Genomic DNA, 18,373 nt, shown 5'->3' on the forward strand with positions numbered 1-18,373 from the left:
GGAAGTGGCTGGGACTGTCTAGTCCTAATCCACTTCATTGGTCCCTGAAAGTCTGTTGCTGGGCAGATGTGGAGACCAGTGGCTATCCATTATTGGATAGCCACTGGCTGTTTAAATGGTGTAGATCCTTTGGTGGGCTTGCTCCCAGCATGAATCTTGGATAAAAGGTGGACTCTTTCAACTGTTCAGGACATCATTGTTGGAACCAAGACTTCTATGAAGAAGAGCAGCCCACTGATGACCCGAATATGGCCCCTACAGCTGACCAGCATCGACTCCAGTGTTGTCCCAGTGAAGCCCTGCTCCTCTGTCCTGATCTCAAGAACACTTAGGTTAGTACTTCGACCCCTGGATTGATGGGAACAATTGGTCTTAACCTCTGTTGAGGATCGATGCATGCTGAACCTACGGTGTCCCTGGACCAACCCATGGAATGACAAGCTCTCTTCTGGAGTTTCTGCTCCGAGCACAGCCTGGGAATTTGATGCATCTTCAGCTTGTGCCTGAAGTCGCCTGCTCCCTCACTCCAAAGGAAGCTGTGCTGGGGTTGCTCCTGTGTTTGCCACCTCTGGTGACCCCCGTTGCAACACTACTTCTTAAATCCCGGGAGGTATCCTAAGGCGATCTTGCCTGCACAAATCTTCATATTTCCTCATTTGGGTCTTCTCCTGGAAGCTTAACCGATTCCTGTGCACTGTGACAAACCAACCTCTGCAACCGCTGAGCTTTCTTCGAACGGAACAAGTGTAGAAGATTGTGTCCCTGACGATTCCGGAACACCTGCAGTGGTCTCTGTAAGAATATGAGCCGGGAAGTAAGTTAACATACCAATTTCTGTCCCCCTTCCCTCCATACGGTTACATGGGCGTAAAGTTCTAGCCCTAACCATCCTGACCTGTGATGGTGGAACCTGGTTTAAGGATCCTTCCCTATGTCTATCCTAGTGTGTTCTATTAAGTTGAGAACTCAACTGATTTTTACTTTGTTTTATATAACTTTGGCACTCTTTAATAATCATAACCACTGGCCCTGCAAATCCCTTTACAAACCCTGAAGAAGTATATGCTTTGGAACTGGTGACCTTTGGGCACAATGCCCTAAACCATCCTAGGATTGGACTTTATAAGAAGTACAGAAGGTTTTTTGTGTTGATTGTAAGAGTTCTTTCTATCTTTATGCATCCGTGTGTTTCACTGGTCAAGGTATCAAATTCTAATATATCTTTGCTAAGGGTATTTGCGTGTATCTGTTTAAGGGTTTTGTGTGACAAGATATGCCTAGTATTTTTATCTGCTTAGTGTGTAAACTAAAGGCTTCATAAATAACTTGCCAGTCTAACTGGAATTGCTAGTGGTGGTCTATATAGCCTCATTGTTGCCCTAGAACACTCTTACACCCTTCCTGAGACGAAGCCTTGCTGCTTTGCTACCTCACCTGGATAGTTTGGTTAAGCTCTGTGTCTTCCCTGTTTACCATAATACGGCGGCTTCCAAAAATCCTCACACCACGGTTGATTTTGGAAATCTCTCTCAAAAGTGGTTTGTACTAAATATCTTAAAGGTGTTTTATTAATGACAACATCATCTTCCGTCATACAGTCTGAAGCATGAGAGCTAAGTTTGGAAGGAACAGTTTGCTTATTATAATTACTGAGTGATATCACAAGAGGCGCCATCTCATGAATTAAAACATGCCCTTCCTCAATAGGTGCCTTTATTATCAAAGATCTTTTGTGCAAGAAGTGCGAACAAATTCATATTGCCATTTCTTTTAGTGATTTTTGTCAAGATACTGTTAACAGATTTTCAGTAACAGTATCAGTTGGCTAATATTTAGGTTCTAATGTTCAATATAGAAAGTGCATTTTGCTCTTAATCTTCCTTTTCCCTTCTTTTAAAAACTCAGGCTTTTTTTCCCTCCTGAACATCCTTCGTGTCAAAAACAACTATTGACACAATATATGAACAGTCCTAAAATCCTGTTAATTTATAACATAGCACATCCACCAACATTCTGCTAAAATATCTTCATACACCCACACTGATGGCGGAGAACACCCACCTGGTTAGAAGGAAGACCATAGTGCGATTACCACCAATATCCATACAAATAGTGATCAAATGGTCCAATAAGCTGACACTTAGTGTCTTATAGCAACATCAAGTAACCATAAAGGATAGGAAATTAAGCCCACGTTGGATGCAAACTTTACAATGCTGGCAGTAATGAAGATTTCCCCTGCTAACTGCTCAGGGAGTATTAATTCCATTAAAGACTAGGAGGCGAGCGTTATGCTTCAACTTCTATGTATTACTCCTCAGCAGTTTCAACAAAAACATACAAGTAAACACTGAAAAGTATCTTCATCCCACTTTTCTTTTCTTGAAACTACAAATCCCAATGTCTCTGTAGTCCTATCTCAATCCATCTATGACACTCTTCCTGTTCCTCGACGACTCGTCTTTTATGTGCTCTGAACTCTTTCTTGAACCTTTTAACAATGTCCCACCAACAGAGCAAACAATATCAACTAGTCGCAGACGCAACAGGGCTGCTTCCTGCTTGCACTACTCTCCTTCTTCGAGGTCCTGGTGCTTGCTGATCCTCGACCTTCAATTATTCTTCTCATCTTCCCCTAAGGATCATACAATTAACAATATCAGGATGGCGTCCATGTACTGTCGTATTCATCATTCACTACATACCATTTTAGACAATACATGACAGGGTGGGAAACTAATGCTCGCCTCGTAGTCTTTAATATAATTAATACTCCCTGTGCAGGTAGCATGGGTAATCCTCATTCTATGTCAAGACTGGAGGCGAGCATTATGCGTGTTCAAAGCATGCCCAATACAGTTGTGGCCAAACCTTCTATTGGCTTGAAATAAAACTCTTTAAACATATATTATCGCTAGCCCAATCAGCTGCTTGCATAATCTCCAGCAGAGACACTCCTGCTGTAAAGCCTTTGGATGCCATCGCCCCTCTCACTGAATGTGCTCCATACATTCTTAAATCAATGCCTGCTGTCAGCATCACTTCTCTTACCCATCTTGCTATGGTGGCTGTCGCTATTGCCTGAAAGGGCCTCCTACGCACTATTAGCAGCCATGTATTACCGGCTGCTTTGTGCTCTGCTGTCCTGTTCTCATATTCCTTGATACACCACGCTACGCACCATTTAGGGTTACTCGGGAAATACGGATAATGTACCGTGGTGGTCCCTGTCTCAGTCCTTTTGACTATTGAAAAGGTCACTCCTTACGGGCCGAAAGACATTCTATTAATCTCAAGTGCCTTGACGTCTGCTACTCGTTTGCAAGACACTAGACCTAGCAGCATTGCTAACTTGCCGGACAATTGCTTTAGTGATAAGATACCTATCTGCTGGCCAGCTTGCCAGCCGGCGCAGCACCGCTGCAACGTCCCATACTTTATTATACCTCTGCTCCGGTGGTGCCTTATATCTCACTCCTCTTATGAACCTTGCTACTGCTGGATGTTCCCCTGCTGGAACTCCCTCTATCAGCAGGTGCCCCGCTGAAATAGCCGACCAGTACACCCCGATGGTACGAAACACTTTCCCATTCTACAAAAAATGAGCTAGGAAGTTCAATATAGCTACTATAGGGGCCGAAATGGGATGAAATGTCTCCCTTTACACCAGCTCGACCACTTGGTCCAAGCCGCGTCGTAGCTCCTCCTAGTGGATGGCGCCCAGGACTCTGCGATGAGCTCTGTAGCTTGAGACGAAATGCCTGGCAGCGCCCAGCGTCTCCCGATATCCTGCATGCTATGAGCGGGAGAGTCCCTCTCACTCTGAGGATGATACGGCCCAACTGGGTCCGTGAGAATTAGTTCTTCGTCTGGGAGTACTCATGGTATGTCTCATCAGTTCCACTAGTGATGGGAACCAAACCTGTGACTTCCACAGTGGAGCTATCAAAATCCATTCAGCCTTCTCCCTCTGACACTTCGCTAGAGCTCTGCTCAGCATCACGAATCGAGGGTGTTAGGCAGAATCCTGTGCAGTTCCCTTAGGGAACACTCCAAAAAGATTAAGACTACAGGAGTAAGCAGTAAACCCAATTGGTAGCAGTCCGCAGCACCCAGATTTACCTGAGCAGTCAGACTTCTCTCAAGAAGAGTAGGGCAGTATATAGAGTATACACAGTAGGGCTAAAAACACAGTAGAGCAAACAAACACTGACCAGAGCTTTGTATAAAAAGTATATAATAATTTATTTAAAACACACCTTAGGCAATATACTAACACTCTAAATCAAAGCCAAGTTAAAACACAGTCAGGTAACGTATACACACCTTCCTTGATGACTATCAGACAAGTCAGAGTTAAAACACCACGATTTGCTAAACAGATGTGAGCGCATAACCTGATGGCACTCCAGTTCAGTTAAAGGGAGAGAAAAAAGCAGAGCATAGAAATAAAACAGGTCCCAACACTTTTAGGAGTTCTCAGCAAGGGAATAAAGGCAGTATATACTGTAGAGCCAAAGTTCACAGGCCAGGCCCACTTTAAATGGAGCAAAGTGAAATGTGCCCAGGATCACATGGTTTAAAATGCACTAAAAGTCTTTGCAGAATATCCAAAAGAGGTTGGGGTGATTCAAGAAGGTAAAGTTAGAAGGTCTGGGGCCAACCCAGTTGGAAAGCCAAGGATTTAAGGGTCACCTTGGGCAAACCGAAGAAAGGGAGGCCAGGCAGGACACAGTACCTTAAAGAGAGAGGAAGCTCCAGCGGTGGCAGTTGTTCCTGGCAGTGGTTGCAGTTTGTTGTTTCACCAGGGGAAGAGACGATCTCGTCGAGGAGGAAACGTGAAGTCGTTGCACTGCTCAGGGATGAAACCAGCCGCGGAGTTCGTCGATGAAAGGGGCGTTCCTTTTATTTGCGGTCAAAGTGGTGAAGCTTGGCTATCCGGTCGCCGGGGTGCTTGGCACGGGCGATTCGACCAAGAGACGTCTCACCAGCTCAGAGGAAGAAGACTCGTCCAGCAGAAGATCTTCTCTTGTCGTTGGGAAAGTGGCGAGTTCGTTGCAGCAGGGCTCCAACGATGGTGTTGTCGTTGCAGATGGCTCAGCTTCTTCCCTCTTTGGATTCTTAGGTCCTGTGGCGACTTCTGAAGTCCCGTCCCAAAGGCCCTGCTTTTATGCAGAAAAACCCCCATTCAACAGCCTAGCTGTCACTCAAACATGGCGGCTCACCACTGGCCCAATCAGAACAGCGACTTGAGTTGCTAAGGCAACGCAGTCCAGGGTGCCAATTCCCCTCCCCATGCATCCTGTGGAACCCAGACAGAGGGGCACCATTTGGAGGGCTTCTGTGGAGAAGCCCGCCAAAAAGTGGAACAAAGGGCTCGACCTTGGTCAGAGTTACAGAGACGAACACAAACGCCATTTTAGAAAAGAGTTCTGGCAAAAAGACCCAACCGTGAATTTAATATTAAATAAATAAACCGGCAGTATCTTTACCATTGCACCAAAAAGTGGTGCGTTTAAAATCAATGGGAAACTCCCATAGAGAATATTCCGGTGGAATATTTTGCGTGGTAACCACTGCCACCAGCCAGAAACTCGACAAGGGGGGACTGGACAGTGCCCCCTTGAAAAAAGACCCAGGGGTAATATAATTAACCCCTTCCAGTACTTCCACAATATGATGGTTTGTACTGGTTCTGTTCACAATTTAAGACTAGTAAAGTCAATGGTGACTTTACATGCCCTGGGAGACAGTAGTCAGTCCCAGGGTATGGAGTCTATGTTTGGGGGTCACTATGACACCCCTGTGTTACTGCACTGAGGGTGCTGTGTAACACATACACAAAAAACAGATGATACCCTATGGCGTAAAAGACCCCATAGCCCAAAATCACACAAATAGTCAGAGACATACCTCAAATCATGTCTAAGAGTGGGAGTAAAAGAGTCTCACTCTTAGCAGGAGAAAAAAACAAACCCCAAAAATCCAGCAAAGCTGCTTGGGGACTCACTAGGTTTGGGACATTAGCCTTATAAGACAATTCTCCCTAACAAAGGGAACGCGTAGTGCAGTTCTCCTGTCCTCTTCTGAAGAAATAAATCCGCGCCTTGCGCGTCTGGATCCAGTCTCCAGCTGAAGTAGCTGGGTGTTTGCGCATTGAGTCGAGACGCGAACAGATCTAGGTGGACTGGACCCTACATCTGATTCAGTCACTGAAATACTGTCGTGTCCAGTCTCCAGTCGCTGGAGTATGTTAGATATTGTGAGTTCCAGCCGACTACTACATTCAGTGACTCTGGCAGGTAGTCTGCCGTCCCTGATTGCCGGCAGAAATGCCAAAAGTCCTTCGCTAGCTCTGCTAGCAATCTGGATCTTGTCCCTCCTAGGTGGTTTATATATCTGACCGCTGATATGTTGTCCATCTAGAATAGGACACATGAACTCACTCTCCCTTTCGTGAACGCCTTGATTTCGAAGGAGCCTGCTAGGAGTTCTAAGCAGTTTGTGAAGGCAGAGCGCTTCTCTGCTCCATTAGCCTCCTGTTTCCAGACATCCACATCTCGCTCCCCAGCCTACCCGACTGGCATCTGATTCTATCACTAGGTCTGATCGATCTCTGAAAATGGCACAACCATTCCAGGCGTCCATATTCTTCAACCACCATCTCAGTTCTGTAATGGACCCTTGATCTAGGAGTACTTGCTGGTGTTATTTCAGACCCTGTTGCAAGTGCTTGATCTTCAACCTCTGCAGTGCACGTTCGTGCAGGGGACCTGGGAAGATAGCTTGGATTGAGGCTGCAAGCATTCCTACTATCCTTGCAAGAACTCTGAGCGATAGTCTGCTTGCTCAAGCAGTCTCTGATCTCCCTCTTGATGTCCCTTATCTTCCGAGCCGATAACTCTATTGTCGCTTTTCTGGTACCTAGGACGAACCCTAGGAAATCAAGTCTTTTTGCGTCAGCATGGTGTCTGATTTCTCCCGGTTTACTCGAAAACAGTAGGTCGTCCAGGTTCATAATCAACCTGATACCCTTCTCCCAAATTGCTGCTGCTACTTTCCTCATCAACTTGGTGAAAGCCCGGAGGAGCTGTAGCTAGGCTGAAGGGCATTGTTCTGAACTGCCAGGTATGTCTGTTCCAGCGAAAGCCAGGAAGGTCCTGAATTCCTCCTGTACTGGCACTGTCAGGTATGCATATTTTATTTGTAATCTTGTAAACCAGTCCCCCTCTCTTAGGGAATCCTGCGCTGGTGTATCTCTTCCTTTTTGAAGTGGCGGTATACGATTCAGCTGTTAAGCTCTTTCAAGTTTGACTAGTCGCACTTTTTCTTTTCTGTGCATTAGGACCATATTGCTCACAAATCTGGGGGGGGTGCCTTGCATCTCTCTATGGCTCCTTTCCCCTCCAATTGGCTCATTTTATGGTCTATACTTTCTTGTTCTGCTTGTGCAAGGTGTGGCTGGTGAGCCTAGCATGTCTCTATGGGCTGTTGAATAAACTCTAGCTGCAAACCACTGATGGTTTGCAAAACCCAACTATCGTTGGAAAGCGTGTGCCAATTGTCCCAGAAAATCACTGTTCTCCCTCCCGCTGTCCCCCCTCACCACTGGTTGGTATTTTGCGACTCTCACCTGGTGTAAAGCTTTGGCCTCGGCCGGCTCCTCTTTGCCCTCTTGGGAATCGTCCTCTGGCTGGGAAGGAGGAGTCCTGTTGCTTATTGTCCCAGTACTGTGCTCTGGGATTATGGGGTCTTCTTCCTCATTGAAAACGATTGGCCGCACGACCATGGTAGTGGCCGGTCGCCGGCTAAAACTCTGTCCGGGAACATTTTTCTTATCGACACTTGCGCTTTTTCCAGCGAAGTGCTGGTGCCGACGAATCAGCCCATTTCCTTGCCGAAGGTCTCCCCGAAGAGAAGACCCTGTGCCACTTCCCGGCCTCGTAGGAAGCTAGCTCACTCAATTTAAAATCAAACTTAAGTAGCAACCCTCTTCTTTTCTCCGAAGAAATGGCGCAGTTCGGGTTGCCTAGTAGGCAGACTGCTCTCTGGGCTCAGCTAGCTGGACCATCAGGATCAATTTCTTGTCCCGTATCCCTGGCTCTCTGCCAGATCCATTATTTTCGTGAGTTGGCCAGACAGATCTAACACCTTCTACTGACAACTCCTCCAGGATCGGTCTATCCCTTTCCTCGTATCCTTGCTGGTCTTTGACACGAAGGTCAGCATCTTAGGGTCCAATTCCGACATTTCCACCACTTTTCCTGGAAGACCTGGGCGCAGGCATTATGCGCGTAGGCGTTGCCTCACCTTCTTGTCTAGGGCTTTCCTTAGTCTCAGAGCCATATACTGTGTTACTCTGTGTGAGGGCTGCCAGTCGGTGTATCTGGGGTTCCTGATACTGTCCGGATCAAACTTTTCTATGATTCCCTCTGGTTCTTCGTCCAGATGCTTTTCTTTGCAGGCTCTGTTACCCCCGCTGGGTGTTGCCCACTCATCCTCTGGTTTCTCCTCCTCATGAGAGGATAGGTCCCCTTCTGCTGGCTCCTCTTCAGAGTCTGGGTCTTCCTTACCCATATTATCTGCTCCTGGGAAGGGGGTCGTGAGGCCTGGCACTGTCAGCCTTTGCATGAAAGCTTCTTTCAGCTTGGCAAAGGTGTCAACTGCCTCTGGGGCCTTGTTTTCTACCCCATATGGTGACCCGGAGGGGGGGGGGGGGTCAGAAGAGGTCTTTCTCTTTCAGGACTGATTACTCCCCTTTGGCCCGGCTTTTGAGGGTGCTGTGGGCGTGCTGTCCTCATTTCTGGAGCCCTCTCAAGGCTGGCTCAACATAGATTCTAGTGTCTATAGCCTTTCCTGTAAGGATTTTACCCCTTGAGCCGCAGCATCTATCAACGCACTTCTTTAAAATTGGCAGCGAGGTCATGGGGCTGTTCCTCCTCACTCCATTTGAATTCTGACATGCCTGCGTGTGCTGTGTGCCAGGTACCATCGACATCTAGTGGAAGCTGCAGAGTATTACAGTTTGTTTTTCGAAACATGAAAATGGGCGTCGACACAGGGCGTGCCAGTAATACTATCCCTAGTGTGACGTCCACTGTACCCATGATCCCTCACGCGTCTAGGACCCTCAGATTGTTTTTTTCCGCAATACTGGTTGGAAGCATTTCGCGGAGTTCCCTGGCCTTGGCCATACTTTTGATAAATATTGATAAATTTACCCATTTCTCCACCCCAACGTCGAGTCACCGAACTTCCACACTCGACGCCGGCCCGGAGAAGAATTCGACCGTTGACAGCTGCACGACGGGTTTGGGCCTCGGAAGGCCTCGGCCCGGGCCTTGGAAGGCCGCTGGCCTCGGCCCTGCAAGTAGGGAGAGTGGGGGGTGGACATACTCTACACTCTTTTGGTATATAGGTACATTCTTATGTATTCCTACACTTACAAGCCCGCTGCCACAAGGTGCGTATGGAGGGTACCCCTTTCCAATTCTGCCCCAAGTGCAACCGCAAGTACCCTTGGGTCGACGGGCACGCCACGTGCAATCTCTGCTTGCCGAGGGACCACCCCGAGGCGAACTGCAGAGCGTGTGGTAGGTTTAAACCCAAAACAGTTAAGGACCGTTCGATCAAGCGTTGGGCCCACCACACCAGGCGTCAAGAGGCCATGGCAGCGGAGGGCGCCTTCAGCGATGGCAGCGACGCCGTACTTTCGGACAGTGAGGGCATTATGGCGGCGAAAGACAGCCGAGCGCAAGTCCCCGACCTCGGAAGGTCGTCCGGCAGGGCGGCTATGGGGAAGACCCCGGCGACACAAGCGCTTCCCACAACACTTCCTCAAAGCACATGAAGTCCAACCGGGACTCGACGCGCACGTCGTGTTCCCGGAAAGAGGCACATAGAGAACGGTCCGAATCGGCATCCTCTGGGTGTTCTCGATCAAGATCGGTGCATGACTCCAGGCAATCATCCACTGTTGCCAAGAGTGCCTTGCTCCCCAAGGTAACGGAAGTTCATCGGAGGACGAAGCCGACTTCCATCCCCAGACCGCACTCCAGGAGTCTGCACCCGCAGACCGCGTTACGGCGGCTCCCGAGCCCCACCTCCACGCTCGAAGGATAGGGACACTACCCCCGAACCTCGACGCCAGGCGTCGAAAGACTCCGAAGGGTCGAAAAAACAGGGAAAACACTCTTCCACTCACGGGGAGGGGGAAAAACAACAAAGGAAGCAGTCTCTGCCTACTTCCACACCTGTAAAACACTCCACTCCTCATAAACAGACAGACAAGTCCAAGTCTTCGGCTATCACAAAGACCCCTGCTCAGACCTCCAAGTCTAGTCAGGATAAGTCAGAGAAACTTCCAGAAAGAGTAATTCCCAGTTCTAGAGAATGGTCTAGTGATGACATAGACAGGGTCATGTCAAGGATGTCATCCCTGGCAGATTTTTACGCAAAAAACACTGAGCACTTTCTCTCTTATACTCCCGAAGGGTCAGCACCCTCAGGCTCTAAGGATCCTATACCTCCAAGTAAAAAGTCCCGGTTTGAAACACCAACACGGTCTTCGGGCCCCTTCTATGTACAGCCCTACTCTCAGTATCCTTTTGTGAGGATCCAGATTTGGGCATGTTGGAAGAACAAACTGGTACGGGCTACTATGGGGATGATGAGGACCAAGAAGAGGATGAGGATGACCCTGAAACCTACAGAGTAGATTCCCCGGTAGAGAAGGAACCCCCGGTTACCGACTCCCCTGTCGACAACCAGCGTCTCCTGAATGAAGTTCTGTCTCGGGCAGCTGAACATTTCCACATTGACACCCAGGGTGCTCAAGAGGAGAGGGACTTTGCCGAGGAGTTAGTGGGAGAAAGGAGGCCTGTTGCTCAGGCCATCCCTATCCTGAAGTCTATTCAGAGAAGAATAGACCCTTCACTCGTAAATCCTAACCTCACCAGGGCAGTGAACCCCAGGGTTGAGAAACTTTTCAGGGCAGCCCAATCAGACCCACTGCATATAAGGGGGCATCTGAAGCCGGACTCCCTGGTTGTTAGAAACACCCGTAAGAGGGCTGGAACACCCTTGTCATCGTCCGAAGCGCCTCCCAACAAGGAGAGCAAGAAACTGTATGGTTTAGGCAGGAAAGTAGCCCCCACTTCCGCCTACCAGGCAAGGATTGCCAACTCCACCACCCTGTTGGCCAGCTACAACTGCCATCAGTGGGAAGAAGTCGCGGCACTCATAGACTCCGCCCCAGAACCCTTAAAGAGCCAGTTTGCACGAGTTTCGGCGGAGGGAAGAGCCGTGTCTGGTTGCATTTTAAAAGCAACCTTCGATGCCGCGGATAACGCCGGCAGGTTAATAGCAGAAGGAACTGTTATCAAGAGACATGCCTGGTTACGGCAGTCTGGATTCAAAGCTGAAACCCAAGCATCATTGTTAGATAAACCGGTGGAGCCGGATCTGTTGTTTGGTAAGGCGGTCGAGGACGCGCTGAAAAATTCCAAGGACGAGTATGAAACACTCAAATCCCTAGGCTAACTAACCAATAAACCCCCTGATCAGAGAGGGAATGGCAATTTTCATCGCCCACGCGGCCAAAATTCCCAGAGAGGATCTAACTATTCCCAGGGGCAGGGTGCACCGTGGAGCAATAATAACCCAGGGTTACGGCAGGGGTAATAAGAGGACGTGGGAAAGGTAGAGGCAGCCCCAGTAGAGGAGGTGGCATGCCTCCACCAAAACAGTGACGCTCCGTTCAGGGTCCCTTCTCACGCAACCCCAGTAGGGGGACACATTTCCAACTTCACCCAAGCTTGGGAAGGGATCACAGATGGGTGCTGTCCACAGTATCCGCAGGGTACTGCATAGAACTGTTAGAGCGTCCCCGAAACCATCCTCCACGACAAAAAATAAATTCTTTGGACCACCAGAAGATCCTCCTCGAGGAGATTGTCAATCTGCTAGCAAAGGACGTGATAGAACTCTTCCCGGGACAGCAGGTAAACAAGGGTATTTATTCAACTTACTTCCTTGTGCCAAAAAAAGATTTGACAACGCGCCCAGTATTGGACTTACGGCCTGCAAACAAGTATGTCAAGCCCCAAAAGTTTCGCATTACTACTCTCCAGGAGGTAATCCCCCTCCTAAAAAAGGGGATTACGTGGCAACATTGGACATGAAAGATACCTATTTTCATATTTCCATGTTCCCAGCGCACAGAAAGTACTTGCGCTTCAAGGTGGACAGTCGGCACTACCAGTTCAAGGTACTGCCCTTCGGGATAGCTTCGGCTCCAAGGGTATTCACCAAGGTACTGGCGGTGGCGGCAGCACACCGACGCAGGGAGGCAATCCCGGTGTACCCTTACCTGGACGACTGGCTCATCATGGGGGAGACCCCAGTAATTTGCAGAACAAACATTCAAAGGACAATCAACCTCCTCTTCGAATTGGGCTTCTCAATAAACGAGAAAAAGTCAAGCCTGGTGCCAGCACCCCCAAACAGTTCCTAGGAGCTATCCTAGACACAGAGAGGGGGTTGACCTTTCCTTCCGAGGAAAGAATTCGGAATATACTGCTGCAAATTCCGCAATATCAGACCGGTCGCCAGATAACGGTACGCAAGGCAATGAGTTTGCTGGGTATGATGGCGTCATGTATTTACCTGGTCCCCCACGCGCGCCGGCGCATGCGTCCCATGCAGGAATTGTTGGAGAAACAGTGGTCTCAGGCAAGTGGTCAGTGGGACGATCTAGTGGTCGTTTCGCCAACACTTGTACAAAGCCTTCACTGGTGGACAAGAGAAAATCTGTCCAAGGGGAAACCCTTTTACGATCCCGGGATACAGGCGGTAGTCACAACCGATGCATGCCTGACAGGGTGGGGAGCTCACCATTTCCAACACACAGCTCAAGGTCTCTGGTCTCACTCAGTGGCCAAGAATCACATCAACCTGCTAGAGCTTCTGGCAGTATTCAGAGTGCTTCAAGCGTTCGAGCCCTACCTGCTAAATCTGTCATTGCAGATCCGGACGGACAGCACTACAGCCATGTTTTACCTGAACAAGCAAGGAGGGACTCGTTCGCCAAATCTGTCCAAGCTTGCCCAAAAAATTTGGATATGGGCACTCAGACGGAACATCTTCCTGTCATCGCAACATGTTCCAGGGGATCTGAATTCTCTAGCGGATGCTCTGAGCAGAGACCCCCTCCCAGAGGAACACAAATGTTGTCTACACAGAGAAGTCGTAGAAGATATCTTCTCTCAGTGGGGTTTCCCCACTATAGACATATTCGCCACAAGCGAAAACAGACAATGCCCAGGATTTGCATCCAGGTTCCCCCAACCAGACTCCCAGGGGAACGCCCTGTGGATGAACTGGTCAGGAATGTTTGCGTACGCTTTTCCACCAACTCCTCTCATCAGGAAGGTGGTCAACAAGATGAACAGAGAATCGATGACGCTCGTCCTGGTTGCTCTCATGTGGGCGAGACAACCATGGTTCCCACACTTACGCAGACTTGCGGTGTGCGAACCCATCAAACTTCCGGCCTGGTACAACCTACTGTCCCAGCACCAAGGTCAAACAGTGCATCCTCAACCCAACTCAATGAACCTGGCAGCATGGCTCCTGAGGTCATAGAGTTCAGACATCTCAATTTACCACAGAGGTGTATGGACATCCTAAGAGAATCTAGGAAGCCAAACACGAGGCACTGCTACTTTGACAAATGGAAGAGATTTGTTATCTGGTGCCAGAATAAACAAATCAACCCAGTTGATTGCACTCCTTCCACTATTGTTACATACATGCTCCACCTGCTGGATGCAGGACTGTTTTTTAACTCACTGAAGGTACACCTGGCAGCTCTGTCGGCATACACCACTACCCATAACAAGGTGTCGTGGTGGAAAGTACCAGTAGTTAAAGCCTTCATTGAAGGAGTAAAGAGACTTCACCCTCCTATTTCAAACCCACCACCAGGATGGGACCTTAACGTGGTGCTAGCTAAACTCATGGGTCCCCCATTCGAGCCCATGCATAAAAGCAGTCTCAAACACCTGACTTATAAGACGGCCTTCTTAGTAGCAGTTACATCTATAAGAAGGGTCAGTGAAATTCAGGCTCTGTCAGTGCAAGATCCCTTCTTTACTGTCCATAAAGATAAACTGGTTTTACGCACACACCCTAGGTTCTCACCTAAGTTTATTTCCAAATTCCACGTGAACCAGAGTCCATCGAGCTTCCGGCTTTCTTCCAAAATCCACAAAGCTCGGCTGAGGTGAAACTACACACCCTAGATGTGCGTAGGGCGGTCCTCTACTATGTAAACAAGACCAGACCGCTAAGGAAAACAGATCAGCTGTTTGTCTCCGTAGCTACAGGCAGAGAGGGGGATCGCGTCTCTAAAGGTGCCACCTCTAAGTGGATTATTAACTGTATGCAGCTGTGTTACTCCCTTTCTGAAAAAACTCTGCCTTTCACGCCGAGGGCCCACTCTACAAGAGGCATTGGGGCCACTCTGGCTTTCATTGCAAATGTTGTACCCCTTGACACCATTTGCAAAGCAGCTACTTAGAGCTCTATTCACACTTTTACTCAGCACTACTGCATTGACACCCATTCCAAGACAGATACAGAAGTGGGACAAGCGGTTCTAAGACATTTATTTGCTCATGACCCTTCTTACATCCCACCTCCTTCTTCAGGTACTGCTCGCTAATCTATGCACAGCATGTGATCTAAGCAGATTCCACAAGCCTCAGAAGGGATACATTACTCACCGTAATCGTATTTCTGATGCTTGTATCTGCTTAGATTCACATGCAACCCACCCTTCCTCCCCTCTGAGAGAAGGCGCATGGATGCTTGTAGTCTTACCTTTCTATCTATCTGCTTGGATTATCTGTACCCACGCTACTCCTCATGCTACCTCATGTTAGAAAAATTACAATCTGAGGGTCCTAGACGCGTGAGGGATCATGGGTACAGTGGACGTCACACTAGGGATAGTATTACTGGCACGCCCTCTGTCGACGCCCATTTTCGAGTTTCGAAAAACAAACTGTAATACTCTGCAGCTTCCACTAGATGTCGGCCTATGCACAGCAATATATATATATATATATATATATCAGTATTATTTATTTTTTACGTGGCTAGCACCAGTCTTTGTGTGTATCTATATTCTTGGTGGCCTTGTGCCTCACTGTCCGGCTGTCTGAGGCCAGTTCGCCTTGTGAGGATCTCCTTCGCCGCGTTTCAGCTCGTTATTAGATCACCATAAACAGCACAAATAAGTTGATCGCTCCCACAGCGTTGGCTTATCTCGCTGTTAACGTAGCTTGTGCTACGTTTATTCATTTGTATTACTGTTGATCACCGCCGGGCTCTGCATACAATTCTCACGATCTCTGTCGCCTTGAGATGTGATGGCGTTGCTACGCAGCGTTCTGGCTCTGCCTCCTCAAAGGAGGGGGCCAGAGTGCTTTGCGCACGCCCAACTCCGCCCACCCAACGGTGGGGGCTGCTCCGGCACCTGGCAACCCCCCGTTGTGCCGATAGTGCAGCAAGGGACTGCCTGCCTCGAACGCAAAAATATGACTGTATACAGTATACTATCTGTCTAATATATCACAATCCTGTGCCGTGTTGTGCTGCGGTCGTGCTCTCAAATGAGTTTTCTAGCTCTGGTTGCTGCTAACTGCGACTTTTCTAGTTTACCAATAATTCTTAATGCTTGTCTGCGATGCAGTACAATAGAAAAGACTTACAAACAAGTGTACACTGAAACATTTTACTTTAATTTCCCAATTCTGCATAACTACTACTCAATCATGCCCAATACACAGAGAAGTGTTAAATTGGTACTTATCTGCTGAAGAGTAGTCCAGGAACAGGAAGAGTGTCATAGCTGAGATAGGATTGGACTACAGAGACATTGGGATTTGTAGTTTCAAGAAAAGAAAAGTGGGAAGAAGATACTTTTCAGTGTTTTCTTGTGTGTTTTTGCTGAAACAGCTGAGGAGTAATAAATAGAAGTTGAAGCATGATGCTCGCCTCCAGTCTTGACATAGAATTAGTTTCTACAGTCTAATATTACTCCTCCATTTACAGGCAAACAGGTGATCCTCTTCTCCATAAAGGTGTGAATGTATAATCCTTATAGGTCCATGAACTTTCATATAAAGGCTGCCACTTCCTCGATCTGTTACTCCAAAATTCCGGCAATAATTAATAATGGAAATATAGTGTACCCTGTAGCATCTGCGTTCATCATAGAGTGCTGCTGACTGCCTTTGTGCATGCTTTGCATAGAGCACGTGTTTTAATGACTCCGCCCCCCCTACTCTCAGGACCGGCTGCGCAGGGTCCTAGTGGTGGCTTGCCCTTCTCCCAGTGGCAGTGGTCAAAGGGGAGCAGTTGGGAGCGGTGCTGCTCTACTTTTTTAAATTAATTTGTACTGCTCGTATAAGAATTTTAAAATAACAGTGTAGGAAGAAGTTGAAACTTGCACTTTCAGTGCACTTCACTGAACGTTCCCTTAAACAGCAGGTGCATGTGTTTGGGGGGTTGTATTGTGTGGGAGAGGCGGTGTGTTGATGGGGTTTGTGGGGAGTGGGTGCAGGCTAGCAGGGAACATAGTTACAGTACTGCCTTTCGTACACTTGGGCCACTGCCCGGTGGTACCTCGACCAGCTGCTGACTACCTTAGCTAAAACAGGGTTTTGATTAATCCTCCCTCCTGCTCTTGTAAGGCTCCACCGGGTCCTAGTGCTGTTTTTATATTCTCCCAGCAGCACCTCTGCTGCTCGCTGACTGCCTCTTTATGGTGACTGGTTTACTCCTAGTTCATGGCTCTTTGATATTCCCTCCCAATCCCTGTAAGAATGGATCACACATCTCTGATGGCTAATTCCAAGAGATCTGGCAAGTGTGTGCACCCACACATGAAAAGGGGGAAATGCATGCCTGCGCCATGGATGGAAGTGTTCCAGTCCCCACCAATGAGTGACGAGGGCTGAAAAACATTGTAAATAGGAATTCAACATGGGCTAGGAATACGTATTTTAAGTCAGTTTCTATGGTATCCTATTGCAACAGACCGGTTTATTAGTTTGAGTTCATGAGTTCCTAAAAGTCGCATTCAATCACCACATGGCTAACGGGCATCCCACCCTCCAATGGTTAAATGATTCAGCACAGGAACATTCATTAAAACATGTAAAATCCATAAGCAGTTTCATGCACCTAACTCGGGCTTTGACTTTCGCCTACCTCAGCTACCCTGCTAAGCAGCAGCCCCTTGGGAATTACCCAGTATTTGCTCTTGCAAGGTTTTAAATGTTTTGCAATCTATCAAAAGGGATAGCCCTGACTTGTTTTTACCTTTGTCTTTTAATAGGATGACTTGATACATGAACTGAAGCAGACACTAAGTGCTATCAAACTAGAGGAGAAAGGGGTCTATGTGCAGGCATCAACTCTAGGATCCCTGGAGGCATTGCTTGAATTCCTAAAGACCTCAGAAGTGCCAGTAAGTGTTTGATCGTTCTATTCTGCACCTTGGAATGACGTAGCGTGAAAGTAAAGCATAATGGATGTTTGCATTTATTCCCCGTCTGTTTTTGTCTTGCAGTATGCTGGAATTAATATTGGCCCGGTTCATAGAAAGGATGTAATGAAGGCATCTGTTATGTTGGAACATGATCTTCAGTAAGTGGAAATCCAAAAGTCCACTAGTAGTTCAAAATGCTTTGAATGTGGGCCTTTGATGTTTTTTATACCTATGCAATGTTCAGACCTCTTGCTAACATGGATATTTGTTTCTGTTTCTTTTACTCTTATAGGTATGCAGTTATTTTGGCCTTCGATGTGAGGATTGAACGAGATGCCCAGGAAATGGCTGATAGTTTAGGAGTTCGAATTTTCAGTGCAGAAATTATTTATCACTTGTTTGATGCCTTTACGAAGTATCGCCAGGACTACAAGAAGCAGAAGCAGGAGGAGTTCAAGTAAGCCGACTGAATGAATGCAACTAATTCCACGTTTTCTTGTTTTCTTATTACTTTAATATATTTTATCAGTTTAAAAAAGCTTTAAAAAAAGTTATGTAAGCTGAAGTGCATAATATTGAAATCTCAAAGGATTTTCATTATGTTCAAACGAACACTTGATTGTAGAAATCTTACTCTTACGTCCCGTACCCTTTCCTCCATACTACATGGGCGTCTCTTCCAAGGGACGGGTGACGGAACCTTTTTCATCAGAAAAACCTTCTTCCCCTTTAAATTTGGAAGCGCGCGGGGGCGCGGCCCAGAGAGGATGTGCTGCCTTGACCCCACCTTCCGTTGCCACACCTCAGTCCCCT

At 47.7% G+C, this 18,373-nt stretch overlaps 1 protein-coding gene across 1 annotated transcript in view; it reads left to right on the forward strand.

The window, feature by feature from the left end:
- EIF5B (eukaryotic translation initiation factor 5B) overlaps positions 1–18,373 on the forward strand; it is a 1,211,079-nt gene that overhangs the window by 1,039,179 nt on the left and 153,527 nt on the right. Inside the window, exons 19-21 of the mRNA XM_069636688.1 lie at positions 17,408–17,539; positions 17,642–17,718; positions 17,853–18,017. Of these exons, the coding sequence (XP_069492789.1) occupies positions 17,408–17,539; positions 17,642–17,718; positions 17,853–18,017 (374 nt within the window). The remainder of the gene's footprint in view (positions 1–17,407; positions 17,540–17,641; positions 17,719–17,852; positions 18,018–18,373) is intronic.

This window comes from Ambystoma mexicanum, chromosome 7p (genome assembly GCF_040938575.1).
Source record: "Ambystoma mexicanum isolate Mex_15411 chromosome 7p, UKY_AmexF1_1, whole genome shotgun sequence".
Lineage (NCBI taxonomy): Eukaryota > Metazoa > Chordata > Amphibia > Caudata > Ambystomatidae > Ambystoma > Ambystoma mexicanum.